This window comes from Pristis pectinata, chromosome 6 (genome assembly GCF_009764475.1).
Source record: "Pristis pectinata isolate sPriPec2 chromosome 6, sPriPec2.1.pri, whole genome shotgun sequence".
NCBI lineage: Eukaryota > Metazoa > Chordata > Chondrichthyes > Rhinopristiformes > Pristidae > Pristis > Pristis pectinata.
Genome location: NC_067410.1, coordinates 103,080,330 through 103,094,691, shown reverse-complemented (window position 1 = coordinate 103,094,691; position 14,362 = coordinate 103,080,330). Strand labels below are relative to the sequence as shown.

At 42.3% G+C, this 14,362-nt stretch overlaps 1 protein-coding gene across 1 annotated transcript in view; it reads left to right on the top strand.

Moving 5' to 3' along the window:
• Positions 1-14,362, top strand: part of cp (ceruloplasmin) — a 45,043-nt gene that overhangs the window by 24,992 nt on the left and 5,689 nt on the right. The window contains exons 11-15 of the mRNA XM_052018762.1: positions 144-356; positions 2,673-2,877; positions 7,246-7,385; positions 7,688-7,816; positions 11,290-11,396. Coding sequence (XP_051874722.1) covers positions 144-356; positions 2,673-2,877; positions 7,246-7,385; positions 7,688-7,816; positions 11,290-11,396 — 794 coding nt within the window. The remainder of the gene's footprint in view (positions 1-143; positions 357-2,672; positions 2,878-7,245; positions 7,386-7,687; positions 7,817-11,289; positions 11,397-14,362) is intronic.

Here is a 14,362-nt window from a genome sequence, read left to right as displayed (position 1 = left end):
TTTGCAGCCAGCTTCAATCTCACAGAATAGTCTCCTAATTCGGGGGTTACGTTTTGTTTAAATGATTTGGTATCAGAATGGTCTGAAATATGTTATCTACTTTGGATGGAGTGTTCTCATTTTTTCTGTAATGTGATTTTCAGCAATCAACGGATACATGTACGGCAATCAACCAGGCCTGGTGATGTGCAAGTCGAATAGAGTATCCTGGCATTTGATTGGCCTGGGGTCAGAAGTTGATATCCATGGGATTTACTTCCAGGGCAACACCTTCACCAGCCAGGGAATGCGTAGAGACACAATGAATCTGTTCCCACACATTTCAACCACGGTCATCATGCAGCCAGATAGCCCAGGTAGAGATGTCCAGGAGTTTTTCTTGTCCGTGACATTTGTAATAAAGTTAAACAAAATAGAAATTGTGGCTGGTCTGGTTTGAAAGATTCAAATCCCTATCTAAAGTAGATCTGGTTTGAAAGATTCAAATCCCTAACTGAAGTAGATCTGGTTTGAAAGATTCAAATCCCTAACTAAAGTAGATCTGGTTTGAAAGATTCAAATCCCTAACTAAAGTAGAGCTGGTTTGAAAGATTCAAATCCCTAACTAAAGTAGATCTGGTTTGAAAGATTCAAATCCCTTACTAAAGTAGAGAAAATCTAAATGTTTAAGTGAATCTGCCTCACCACCACAATCTATTAGACATGTGAACAGACTTCTCATACGCTAAACATGAACTTTTGATCTCTCAATCTACCTCATTATGGCCCTTGCACTTTATTTGTTTACCTGCACTGCACTTTCTCTGTAGCTACAACGGTATATTCTGCATTCTGTTTTTCTTTTTACTACCTCAATGTAATTATGTATGGCATGATCTGTCTGGATGGCACTCAAAAGCTTTTCACTGTATCTCGGTACATGTGACAATAATAAACCAATACCAATACCTGTCTATTATAGTGCTTCTCACATTCCAATGGTTCATTAACAATGTTCCCCAACATCTAATCATCTTGCTTTAAAATTTTCTATGACATTTTCTTATTCAGGTTTATCTTAACGTATGCGGAGAATTTTGAAAGATAAGGGTATTGAGGGCAATGGAAAACTAACACAGAGGAGAAGTTGAGGCCTGGGGTGGGTCAGCCTACTGAATAGCTGGGCAGGCTTGAGAGACCACCGTCTATTGCTCCTATCTGTGTTCTTTTCCCGCTTTCCCCCAACTCTGCTCCTCTTGTGAGAAGTGTGGACTCTAGGCAGTGACTTTGGTCTCTGAGCACTGGACACCCCTTCTTCCCAAAGAATAGGGTCTTCTCTAATTGTTACTGGTGATTCCACCAGGAATTGTCAAGCTGAACCTAAGCTTGGCCTTGCTTAGCAACAACATAAAAAAGGCTCCAACCGAAATTTCATACCCAGGTCTGAGGTCATAATCACTGCCATTGATTTATTGGGCCTTCTTTCCAATATTATTCCTTCTAAATGAAATCCTGTATAAAGTTGTGATTTCACTTAATTTTACTTATATCTAAGAATGCCATTTGACTGATTGTAGTTGAACTGGTTCATGGTCTCCAATGTCCAATTGTTGCCTTGAACATATTGTCAGCTCTTGGTCTAAATCAAGGACAATAGTCCAGTTTATCCCATTATGATACTGCTATGTTGGGAAATATGGTTTGTCTCTTACCTGTCTGTTCTGATCGTATTGCTGTACAACAACGAATTTCACGATATATGTCAGTGACAATCTGATTCTGGTTCTGTGTTCTCTCTTTCGTTCTCATCTGCTTCTGCCCTTTTTTTGTTCCTCCTCCACTTGTTTCTGAGTTTCTCTGCTTCTGCTGATGGTCACTCTTTTCTTTGAGCGGGAGATGGTGGAAAGAGCTGCGGAGTATCACAAGCCCAGGAGCTGATCCTGGGAGAGCTCTGTTCCTGGACCACAGGAGATGCCTTCACTTCTGGCCCATCCTCCCTGCTTCCTGTGCTTTCACTACCATTTGCTCCCAACACCTCCCACTCTGCCTTCCTTTCCCCATTAACTTCCTATCCCTCCGAAACCATGTTTGTCTTCATACCCCCTTCCCCTTACTCCACCCCAGATATCAACAGGGCGGCACAGTGGCGCAGCTAGTAGTACCTCTGCCTCAAAGCTCCAGAGACCCAGGTTCAATCCTGACCTTTGCTGTCCATTGCTGTCAGTGTAAAGTTTGCACGTTCTTCCTGTAGCTGCACGAGTTTCCTCCAGGTGCTCCGGTTCCCTTCCACATCCCTAATTGTGTAGGTGAGTGGTGGAATCTGGAGCGAGTTGATGAAAAACGCCCTCTTCTCGTTACTACCATCGGGGAGGAGGTACAGGAGCCTGAAGACACACACTCAACGTTTCAGGAACAGCTTCTTCCCCTCCGCCATCAGATTTCTGAATGGTCCATGAACTTCACCCCGTTATTCCTTTCCTTGCATTATTTATTTATTTCTGTAATTTACAGATTTTCTGTCTTTGCACTGTACGGCTGCCGCAAAACAATGAATTTCACATCATATAAGTCAGTGATAATGATTCTGATTCTGATAAATGGGTGCTTGATGGTCACTGTGGACTCTGGAATGAAGGGCCTGTTGTGTGCTGTAAGACTACATGGTCCATAATTTGTGGCATTGTCTCATGCAGGCACGTTTGAAATTTCCTGCAAGACCACAGACCATTATGCTGGAGGAATGAAACAGTTTTACACGGTGAATAAATGTTCTTTGTTCAGCTTTCCTGAAATCTATTCCCATGAAAGGAAGTACTACATTGCAGCGGTTGAGATTGAATGGGATTATTCACCTTCAAGGAAGTGGGAACTGGAGAGACACATGCTTCATAATGAAAGGTAACTCTTAGACCATGTGTGGGCAGATGGGATTAGTCTACTTTGGCGTCATGGTTGGCACAGACATCGCGGGCCTGTACCGTTCTATGTTGACAAAATTTGGTAAGAATGGCAGTACAATTTCCTCAAGTGAGATGCAATCATGTGGGCTGCTTGCTTCCTTAGAGTGATCTATTTCTGGTAATTTCTGCAGTGGACTGTAAAAGGCAGACAGACTTCCAAAGAGGGTCTTCAAGCGGACAACTGCAACTTGCAAGCTACAGGCCAAAATAACTTACTGGGTTTAAGCAGATTCCACAGATAGAGGAATGATGCCATTTTAAAAATATTCCATATGCAAATTGTACACAGACATTGATCAATATGTTAAAAAATACCAAAAGAGTTAAGATTTTAATACTGTGAGGAGGTTTGGTCTCCTTATCTGAGGAAGCATATGTGATAGAGAGGGAACAACAAAGGTTCATCAGATTGATTCTTGGGATGGGGATTGTCCCATGAGGAGAGACTAACTAGAATGTGCCTCTAATATCTTAAGTTTAAAAGAATGAGAGATGATCTCATTCAAACAGACAAAATACTTACAGGGCTTGACAGGGAGATGCAGTGATGATGTTTTCTTTGGCTGGGCTGTTTAGAACCATGGTTCACTGTCTTAGAATTAGGGGTCAGCTATTCAGGATTGGGATGGGATGAAATGTCTTTATCAAGAGAATCGTTAAGATCCTTTGCACAAAAAGATTGTGAATGTTCAGTCACCAGTGTGACAAAAAATGAAATAGAGTACAACCTCAATAATAACGGGCCTCATTATACCATGTTTTCAGTGTACAACAGGGATTACCATCTCCCCCAAGACAGGTATGTTTTAATTCATTGCACTATAGAGGGCAAAGTCTGTAGTCCACTCTGTGAGGGTGCATGATGTTGTTGGGTTCCCCAGCTCTGTCAAGTTCCTTGAACTCTCCAGTTGAACAGTAGCACTGTCCACAGAAGCAGTTTATAACTTTCCACACCACCCATCTAAGATCTTGATACTGAGAAAATGCCATTATTAATTCTAAATTGGTAAATTAATACTGAGGTACTGTGAAAAACTTTGTTTTGTATGTCATCCATACAGATCATTTCATCACATCAGTGCATTGAGGTAGTACAAGGGAAAACAATAACAGAATGCAGAATAAGGTGTTACAGTTACAGAGAAAATGCAGTGCAGGCAGACAATAAGGTGCAAGGCCATGATGAGGTCGATTGTGAGGTCAAAAGTCCATCTTATCATACTAGGAGACTGTTCAATAGTCTTATAACAGCAGAATAGAAGCTGTCCTTGAGCCTGGTGGTACGTGCTTTCAGGCTTTTGTATCTTCTGCTGATGGGAGGGGAGAGGAGAGAATGTCCGGGGTGGGTGGGGTCTTTGATTATGTTGGCTGCTTTACCGAGGCAGCGAGAAGTGCAGACAGAGTCCATGGAGGGGAGGCTGGTTTCCTTGATGTGCTGAGCTGTGTCCACAGCTCTCTGCAGTTTCTTGCGATCTCGGACAGAGCAGTTGCCGTACCAAGCCGTGATGCATCCAGATAGGATGCTTTCCGTGGCGCATAGATAAAAATTGGTGAGGGTCCAAGAGGGTGTGCCAAATTTCTTTAGCCTTTAAGTCTTTAGTAAGGCATAAAATATTTTAAAAATCACATAAATTTATATCAGTAGAATCACTAAAATGTAAATAGTTGGTTTCTTTTAGTCATGGTGTTCTGAATTGTGTCCTTTACTATACAAAAAAAAAACAAGGATTTCAAAATTAGATAAAGGTTGCTTTAAGTTATAAGCAGGTAGTTATAATGCAGGTGATAAATTCATCCCTCAACATCAAGGTTATATTGAGGTTGCACTGTCTGTGATGTTGCAGTTCTGAAATATAGACAGAAAATGCTGGCAATGCTCAGCAGCTCAGAGAGCTGAGAGAGAGAAACCATTAATATTTCAGTTTAATGGTCTTTCATTTAAAAGAAAATAGGTTATGCCTTTCTTAAAATTGTGCACACAGGAATTAGAATCGATTCTGGTGAAAGGTCATTGATCTGTTACATTAACTCTGTTCTTCACTTAACAGATGCTGCCTGACCTCCTGAGTATTTCCAACATTTCTCTTTAAACACTGTGATCAGACTGTAGGTAACAATACTCTGGAACCTCCTTTTGGGTTTAACTAATGGAAATTTAGCTAAAGGGTTCATACAACATTATATATAGGGAGAGGGATCCACTGCTCAAGAAACTGCTGTGTTGGAAACCAGGCACAAACCTCAGTGGCTTCATCCAAGTGATTTATATAAATAGTAAAATGTCGTGGCCACACTATTGGTCCAAAAGTGCTGGATATCTGAAATAAAATGCTGGGGATACTGAGCAGGGCAGGCAAAATCTATGGAGAGAGAGAATTAATCATATGGATTGGTGACTTTTCATCAGAACTGGGAAAATTAGAGATAAAACAAATTTTAAGGGGAGAGGAGAAGAAAGAACAAAATAGAAAACTGATGGAGGGGAGAGGTAGTTAAATGGGGTGAGACCGTGGCGCAGCTGGTAGAGCCGCTGCCTCACAGCGCCAGAGACCTGGGTTCAATCCTGGCCTCGGCTGCTGTCTATGTGGAGTCTGTACATTCTTCCTATGACCAGATGGGTTTCCTCCAGGAGCTTCAGTTTCCTCCCACATCCCAAAGACATGCTAGCCAGTAGGTTCAACAAACAAAGGGTCAAGAGCATCTATGAGGAAAAAGGAACTGTCAACATTTTGTCAAAGCCCTGCATGAATACTAGCTGCTAGGTTACAAAAAAAAACTGCTGGAAGAGCTCAGCAGGTCAGGCAACACTGTGGAGGGAAATGGACAGTTAACGTTTCGGGTTGAGACCCTTCATCCGGACCGATGTTCCACAGATGCTGCCTGATCCATTGAGTTCTTCCAGTGGTTTGTCTTTTTGTTCCCGATTCCAGCATCTACAATCTCTTGTGTCTCCATTTTACTACTGTAGCTGGTACATTAATTAGACACTGTAAGTCGTGTCGGTGAGTGGTAGAATCTAGGGAAGTTGATGACCATAAGACTTGGGAGCAGAATTTGGCCATTCGGCCCATCGAGTCTGCTCCACCATTCGATCACGGCTGATGTATTTTTCCCTCTCAACCCCATTTTCCTGCCTTCTCCTTGTAACATTTGATGCCCTTACTAATCAAGAACCTAGCAACCTCCTTTATAGTGTGGGGAGAGTAAAAAAAAGTGGGATTAATCTCAGATTTGTGTAAATGGGTGGTTGTTGGGTAATTGTCAGTGTGGACACAGTGGGTTGAAGGGCCTGTTTCCCTGCTGTGTCTCTCTATGATTCTATGGTCAAAGTGGATTTGGACAAAGTGGCTAATACTAGAATGACATCAATATCATCATCCTGCATCAACATGTTTAATGAAGAAAATTGTCTCGTGACGCTTCATATTCGGACATAGAGTGTGGAACAGTAACGTAGCTAATAGAACTTCTGCCTCACAATGCCAGTGATCCAGGTTCAACCCTGACTTCCAGTGCTGACGTCGTGGAGTTTGCAGATTCTCCATGTGACCACTTAGGCTTCCTCCGGGCGCTCTGGTTTCCTCCCACATCCCAGGACATGCAACTTGAAAGGTTCATTGGCCCCTATAAATTGTCCCTTGTGTGTAGGTAATGGTGAAATCTGGGGGGAGTTGATGGGAATGTGGGAAGGAAAGATCACGGGGAAAATTAGTGAAGGAATGGGATTGGTCTGTGAGCAAATGGGTGCATTCAATGTCATATGAAAAAGGATGAAGATATTAGCCTTTTGGCATCTGCATTAATTTTTAACATTTTGAGTGGGGTCACTAAATGGTACAATGAGGCAACTTAAGGAGATTGCTATATAGGGAGTAATGGAGTGGCAGAGACGTTTAGGGTGAGTCCTTACTGGTTGAAGGCAATCCGCCATCGGAGGAAAAAGAGGATGGGTAAGCAACTACAGTGAGTTTGGTAGAACTCAGTAAGGTACAAAGAATGAGAAGGGCAAGACCAGGGACGGATTTGTATCCTCAGCTGAGTTTCAGTTATTGAAGGAGCAGGAATCATTGCAGTCGAGTAGAGACAGTGTCCTGCTGCAGGAATGTCTATGTGTTCCTGTGGTTAACTATGCTCTCATTTTCCTTATGTTCTATTTTACTGATTGGGACCTCTTGATCATAGATCAAGAGGTACCAATCAGTAGATCTCCTATCCAACAGTAGAGTCCCTCCTTGCAAAGTTCTATCAACCTAGAGCATATTATTTGCTTTTATTAACATGTGTATTTTTGTACTTCCAACTTTAGTCCTGGTGAGCCTTATGTAGTTCGAGGAAACGTGACCATCGGTTCTAAGTATAAAAAAGTAGTTTATCGGGAATATACTGATAAGACATTTACTAAACAAAAGGAGAGAACTGCAGAGGAGGCACACCTGGGAATTCAAGGTATTCTGCATATTTATTTAATAAATTTTGCCATTGGTAATTGCTTATTTGTAAGAATCTGTATTCTCAGTGTCCTGAGTTTATTGATGCATTTATAAAGCTTCTTTAGGAAATGTTTCAAGTGTAGTGATTGGTGTATGTAGACAAATGTGCAGACAATTAGAATACATGATTTTTCTCATCTGTTAACATATTACTGTTCAGTGTCATAGTAACATAACATTCACTGTTATCTCTTCAGCAATGTAACTTTTGTTTGCAGAGTCTTTATTCCAATGTTGTTTACTACCCTCCTCCTACAGGCCCACTTCTTCATGGAAGAGTCAATGATAAGATCAAAATTGTATTCAAGAACCTCGCTTCAAGGCCCTACTCTATTCATTCACAGGGAGTGAAGACAGAAGGCCCTGTGGTTAAATATACTCTTCCAGGTAAAGTTTCTTTGCCATGGTTATGGTCTGTTCTGCAGTAATGCCAGTTCTATGGCATCAACTCATTTACTGTCATTCTAGAACTTCCTTTTACTGACCAGACCTGATCTAATGTTCCAGCAACTGGAGTCTCTCGTGTCTCTCGATCTAATGTTGAGTGCACTTGGAACTTACAAAGAAGAGCCCCAAAGTTGGGAATGGGAAGTGTGTAGGGAGTTCACCTGAGTCCGGACCAGAATGTACACACAGCATTGGTTCTGACTCAATACTCCTTCTCTAAGGTGCTGGAAAATAGTTGGTAATTCAAGCTGACAACAAGAGTATTAAATTTTAAAAAAGCCTACAGTGTTATGAGGTTGGACAAACCAGGGTTGTTTTCTCTGAAGCGGCAGAGGCTGAGGGGTGACCTGTTAGAAATTCATAAAATTATGAGAGGCAGAGATAGAGTAGCCAGCCTGCATCTTTTTCCCGGGGTTGAAATGTCTAATACCGGAGGGCATCCATTCAAGGTGAGAGGGGGAAGGTTCAAAGGAGATGTGCAGGGCAAGTTTATTTACACACAGAGTGGTAGTGGAGGCAAATATGATAGAGGCACTTAAGAGGCTCTTAGATAGGCACATGAATGTACAGAGAATGGAGGGATATAGACATTGTGTAGGTAGAAGGGATTAGTTTACTTAGGCATTGAATTAGTTTAATTAGTTCAGGACAACATCGTGAGCCAAAGGGCCTGTTCCTGTGCTGTATTGTTCTATGTTCTGTGTGTTACGTTCTATGTATTATGCTCTGTTTGTGTTCTGTTCTGTTCTATGTGTCAGGGAGTGTTCTTCCAGTAGGTTCTCCACAGGGAAAGGCAGACAAGTTCCACACTAAACAATGTTGCAAGAACACAGAGAGCAATTGGTCACATGATACAAATCTGAACGCGGCATCAATCCTTATTACATATGCCATGTATTTTACAGGTTTAGTTGCTAGTGTTAAACACGCATGGGAGTCTTGGTTGCTTGTTCTCCTCACCTCCCACCTCCCAGCATTTGGTTCCAGTTAGCTTCAGCAGAACCTGGCTGCTGGAGGTGAGTACAACTAGTGAACAAGTTGGACCGAATCTACTGCTTGAAACTATTCGGTATCGGCAACCAAAAATGAATGGCCCACTACTGACTTCAGTTGTTCGACTTCCAAATTCTACCTTCCTTAGGCGGAAAGCTGGTTAGATAGTCACAGCGCCAGGACAACATCATGTTTGAAAAGCAGCCTCAAAAACGGAAGGTCAGAATGGGTATTGAAGAATTATATTCAGCACAGCCAGCACCTGTGGAAAGAGAAACAAAGAAAACTTTTCCGGTCATAGTTATCAAACTCTCATCAGTAGTTCTAATGAAGGGTTAACTCTGAAATGTTAACCCTGTTTCTCTCTCTACGATCAGCCAACTATCTCCACGTTTTTCTGTTCTTATTTCAGATTCCCACCATCTGCAATATTTTGCATTTGGGGTTTTATCCAAATATACAAAGTGAATTCAGAAGCAAATTGTTCTTTGATCACTGTGCCATTAGACCTTCGTATATACCTACATTTAACCAGGTGGCCTCCTGATTCGTCTGGTGGTCATATGGGAGGGTCATGACTTTTCATACTTACTTATTACAGTAGAGAAAGAGGCCATTCATGCCAGAAGAGCTCCCCAGCAAAGCCAACCCAATAGACCCATATTTCCCTGCAGCCTTGCATCATATTCTCCCTCAGATGCCCAGTAACTCCCTGTAGATTTTTTTTTGACATTAAAGGTAATTTACAGTAGCCAATTAACTTACAAGCAGTTTACTACTGTAAATTTCCCCTAATTACAGTGCTGATGCAAGGTTACAACCCGATATGTCCTCTGCTCTCACAAAGGCTGTCTGACCCACTGAGTTCCTCCCGCAGTTTGTTTTTGCTGCAGCTTCCAGTATCTGCAGTCTCTTGTATCTCTAACTTACAAGCAGGTCTTTGGGACGTGGGAGAAATTGGGAAGCATCCCGGGGGAAATCCGCACAGCCACAGGGAAGACGTGCAAACTCCACACACAGAGCATCCACGGTCAGAATTGAACACAAGTCACTAGGGTTGTGACAAAGTGACACTAATTGCCATCCAAGGGAAGGAAACTGCAGGTCATGTAACTAATCACCTTGTTACTCGGTTACGTAACATACTGATTCATACCTTTGGATGGTAATTAGTGTTATCACCTTAGCCAGAACCTCCACACACTCTGATTTTTCCATGGGTGGAAAACTCAAAGCAGCAGTCCACAGGAGTACCTGCAGGCCATTAGCTAAACTAATTTGGAAATGCATTATCATTCCACCATCATAATTACTAAGGACCCTCACCATCCGGGATATGCCCTCTTCTTCGGGAAGAGGCACAGGAGCCTGAAGACCCACACTCAACAATTCAGGAGCAGCTTCTTCCCCTCCACCATCAGATTTCTGAACGGTCCATGAACCCATGGACACTACCTCGTTATTCCTCTTTTCCCGCATTATTTATTTATTTTTAAATTTATAGTAATTTTATGTCTTTGCACTGTACTGCAGCCGCAGAACAACAAATTTCACGTCATATAAATCAGTGATAATAAATCTGATTCTGACTCAATGAATCAGGATCTTGGAATTCTCTATCTAGCACCCACGTAGAAGCACAACATCAGCACAGAGCACTAAATGACGGCCAACACTACACACTACAAGGTCAACTTTCTGAGAAGGATTTAAAACTTCAACCTGTTCCCATGTTGCAGCATGTTTAAGAGTCAAAGAGTCATAAAGAGATACCACACGGAAACCAGCCCTTTGACCCACCGAGTCTCCACCGACCATCATTCACTCAGTAACACAAACCCTACGTTAATCTCCATGTTCTTATCAACTCCCCCCAGATTCTACCACTCACCTACAACCAGGGGTAGTTTACCGTGGCCAATTAATCTGCCAACCTGCACGTCATTGGGATGTGGGAGGAAACTAGAGCACATGGAGGAGCTCAGGAGGTCACAGGGAGAATGTGCAAACTCCACACAGACAGCACCAGAGGTCAGGATTGAATCCAGGTCTCTGGCACTGTGAGGCAAGGGCTCTACTAGTTTAATTTAGGTCAAAAGTGACATGTTAAACACAACCCTTCAATGCTATCCCTATCTGCGACAAAGCACTCGATGGGGCTTATTCTTCTCAGTATTAGGGGTTGACTTTCACAAAATGACCTCTGGAGATCCCTTGTCAGCATCACGGACATTGCACTGTTTAAAATGGTTCAAGAGGGAGGACCCAAGGTAAAAGAAGAAGTGGCCAGCTGTAGCCAGAATTGGCAGACAATCGTACCGACAAAGAAGCAGTAGGAAGTATGAAATCTGTTTCATTGAAGTATTAGTAGACACCCTGTAAGGTGAATCAGTGTATGATTAAACCTACCTTAATTGCAGGTGAGACAGAAACGTATACTTGGAAGATTCCTGATCGATCTGGTCCAGAGGAAAAGGAATCTCGGTGTATTACATGGGCATATTACTCAACCGTAGATCCAATTAAGGTATAGCAAGGGTAGATAAGTAAGTTAAGCTAACCAATAGGAATTGTCCACTTGAAGCACCCCATTGAAGTTATATTTCTTGATTCAACAGGTTTGTCTTTCTTCACTCCTTGAAGTTAAGGCTTGTGGCTTCAACTCTTAATTCCTTCCTAGAACTTCAAACCTAACTCCTTTATCCTCTCTCCTTCCATCATTGATACAGGATTTAAAAACCCACTGAGCAAGACCTGCTCAGCTCTCTCCTGTTTTCAACTGTGGTACTTCCTCCGATGTCCTGTCACTTTTTCTTCAAGCTGCTCCCTTTCCCCTTGCCCCTCCCCTTTCCCCTCTGACTACTTCCCCCTCCTCCCCTACTGTTCTCCTCCTTATTCCTCGTCCTCCATTTGCTTCTTGTATTTTCTCTTCCCACCTTTGTTATCCTTTATTTGAATCCAATTACAATCCTCCTCTTCCCACACCCACACATTCCTCGAACTTTGCTTCACCCGAATACCGCATTTGGTCACAATTTCCTGTGTTCAAAGTCTCAATTAATGTTACATAAAATTTTGGAAATGTGCACTGAGTTCTTTTTTATATACTGGGAGAAAATCTGGTTGGAGTGATGATTGGGAGCAGGCAGTGGAAGATTTGAGAGGTAGAATTATATTGAGCTGATTGTTTTTTGTAATCCAGTTTTTGGATCTGGGTGTTTCTGGAAAGGCAAGCATTCATTGCCCATCCCTAATTATTCTTGAAAAGCTAATGGTGAGCAGCCTTCTTAAACCGCTGCTGTCCTTCTCGTGCAGGTATTTCTTTTAGTGAAGTCGGGTAGGGAATTCCAGGATTTAGACTGAGTCATGATGAAGGAACGATGAGATATTTCACAGCTGGGGTGGTGTGTGACTTGGATGGTGTTCCCTCACACCTGATGGACAAGGTGCCATTCAGAGGGGTTGCTTTGTCATGGATGGTGTTGAGCTTCTTGACGGCTGTTGGAATTGCACTCATCCAGGCAAGTGCACAGTATTTATGTGGCTGGTCAAGTTAGTTTAGGCTGGTCAGTGGTAAATCCCTGAAGGTTGATGGCACAGCATATGGTGATGCTAGGTAGTTAGACTTTTTCTTGTTGGAGATGATACGTAGTTACCTAGCACTATTGTGGCACGAATGTTACTTGAGACCCTTATCACCTTTACTGAATGTTGTTTAGGCCTTAAAATGGTAAATTAGTTTATTATTGGGCAGGCACGGTATTGTAGCGGTTAGCGTAATGCTTTACAGCGTCAGTGACCCGGGTTCACTGCCGGCCACTGTCTGTAAGGAGTTTGTACGTTCTCCCTGTGTCTGCGTGGGTTTCCCCCAGATGCTCTGGTTTCCTCCCACGTTCCAAAGATGTACGGGTTAGGAAGTTGTGGGCATGCTATGTTGGCGCCAGAAGCGTGGCGACACTTGCGGGCTGCCCCCAGAACACTCTATGCAGAAGATGTATTTCACTGTGTGTTTCGATGTACATGTGACTAATAAAGATATCTTAAATCTCTTGTCACATGTATCAAGGTACCGTGAAAAACTTTGTTTTGCATACCATCCATACAGATCATTTCATTACAACAGTGATTGAGGTAGTACAGGGGAAAACAATATCAGAATGCAGAATAAAGTGTTACAGTTACAGAGAAAGCTCAGTACAGACAGACAATAAGGTGCAAGGCCATAACAAAGTAGATTGTGAGGTCAAGAATCCATTTTATCGTACTAGAGAACCATTCAATAGTCTTGTAACAGCAGGATAGAAGCTGTCCTTGAGCCTGGTGGTACGTGCTTTCAGGCTTTTGTATCTTCTGCCCGATGGGAGGGGGGAGAAGAGAGAATGGTCAGGGTGGCTTATTGAATGCAGGCATGGGCAGAGGTTGTCAGAATTGTTGCTGTACTGTAACAGCCTAATTAAAATAATCTGACTGATAATAATTTCATAAAATATGTAGGTGATACATGATTCATGGAATTCGTGGCCAGACTTTTCAGCTAAGCTGGCTGGTCACATCGTCCTTTAGAGGATCTTCCATTTCCCTGAAGGCAGATGGCTGCTAATATGATGGATGAAGAAATTCTTAGACTTCTTGGAGGCCAGCATGAAAGCATTCTTTCATTAATTTAGAGGGTAACACCTGTCATAGTTGGATGGCAAAGATTCAGAATTGGTCCTTCAGCTGAACCGTTACTGGTTACTATATCTGTGGGCTCAGGAGAATAGTAACATTGCTTTTGTGTATCTTATGGTGGGCTGTGTTATAAGAAAAGGAGTACATAAGATGTAGGAGCAGGAGTTGGTCATATGGTCAGACAGGATTGCACTAGTCACATTGCTCAATGTATTGAGAAGAGTGGATATAGAAAGTATTTCCATTTGTGGGGAATAACATAACCAAAAGTTATCAAGATAGTCACAAAGAAAGTCCAAAAGGGAATGTGAAAGGATCTGCTTTAGTGACAGAGTAGTGAGAGAGTGGAATTTGCCCCACAGAAATGAAGCAAATAGTATATTGAAATTTAAGGGGACTGGACACGCACATGAAGGAGAAAGGAACAGCTGGATTTAGATCAAATGAGATGGGAGGCATAATTGGTTTATTATTGTCACATGTACTGAGCTACAGTGAAAAACTGCATGCCATCCATACAGATCATTTCATCACATCAGTACATTGAGGCAGTACAAGGAAGAAACAATAACAGAATGCAGAATATAGTGCAGAGAAAGTGAAGCGCAGACAGACAATAAATTGCAAGGTCATGACGAGGTAGATTGTCAGGTCAAGAGTTCATCTTATCGTACAAATGCCCATGGCCTTTGTCTGTGCCATATATTTTATGTAATAAGATATCTTTATTAGTCACATGTACATCAAAACACAGTGAAATACATCTTTTGTGTAGAGTGTTGTGGGGACAGCCCGCAAGTGTCGTCACACTTCCGGCGCCGA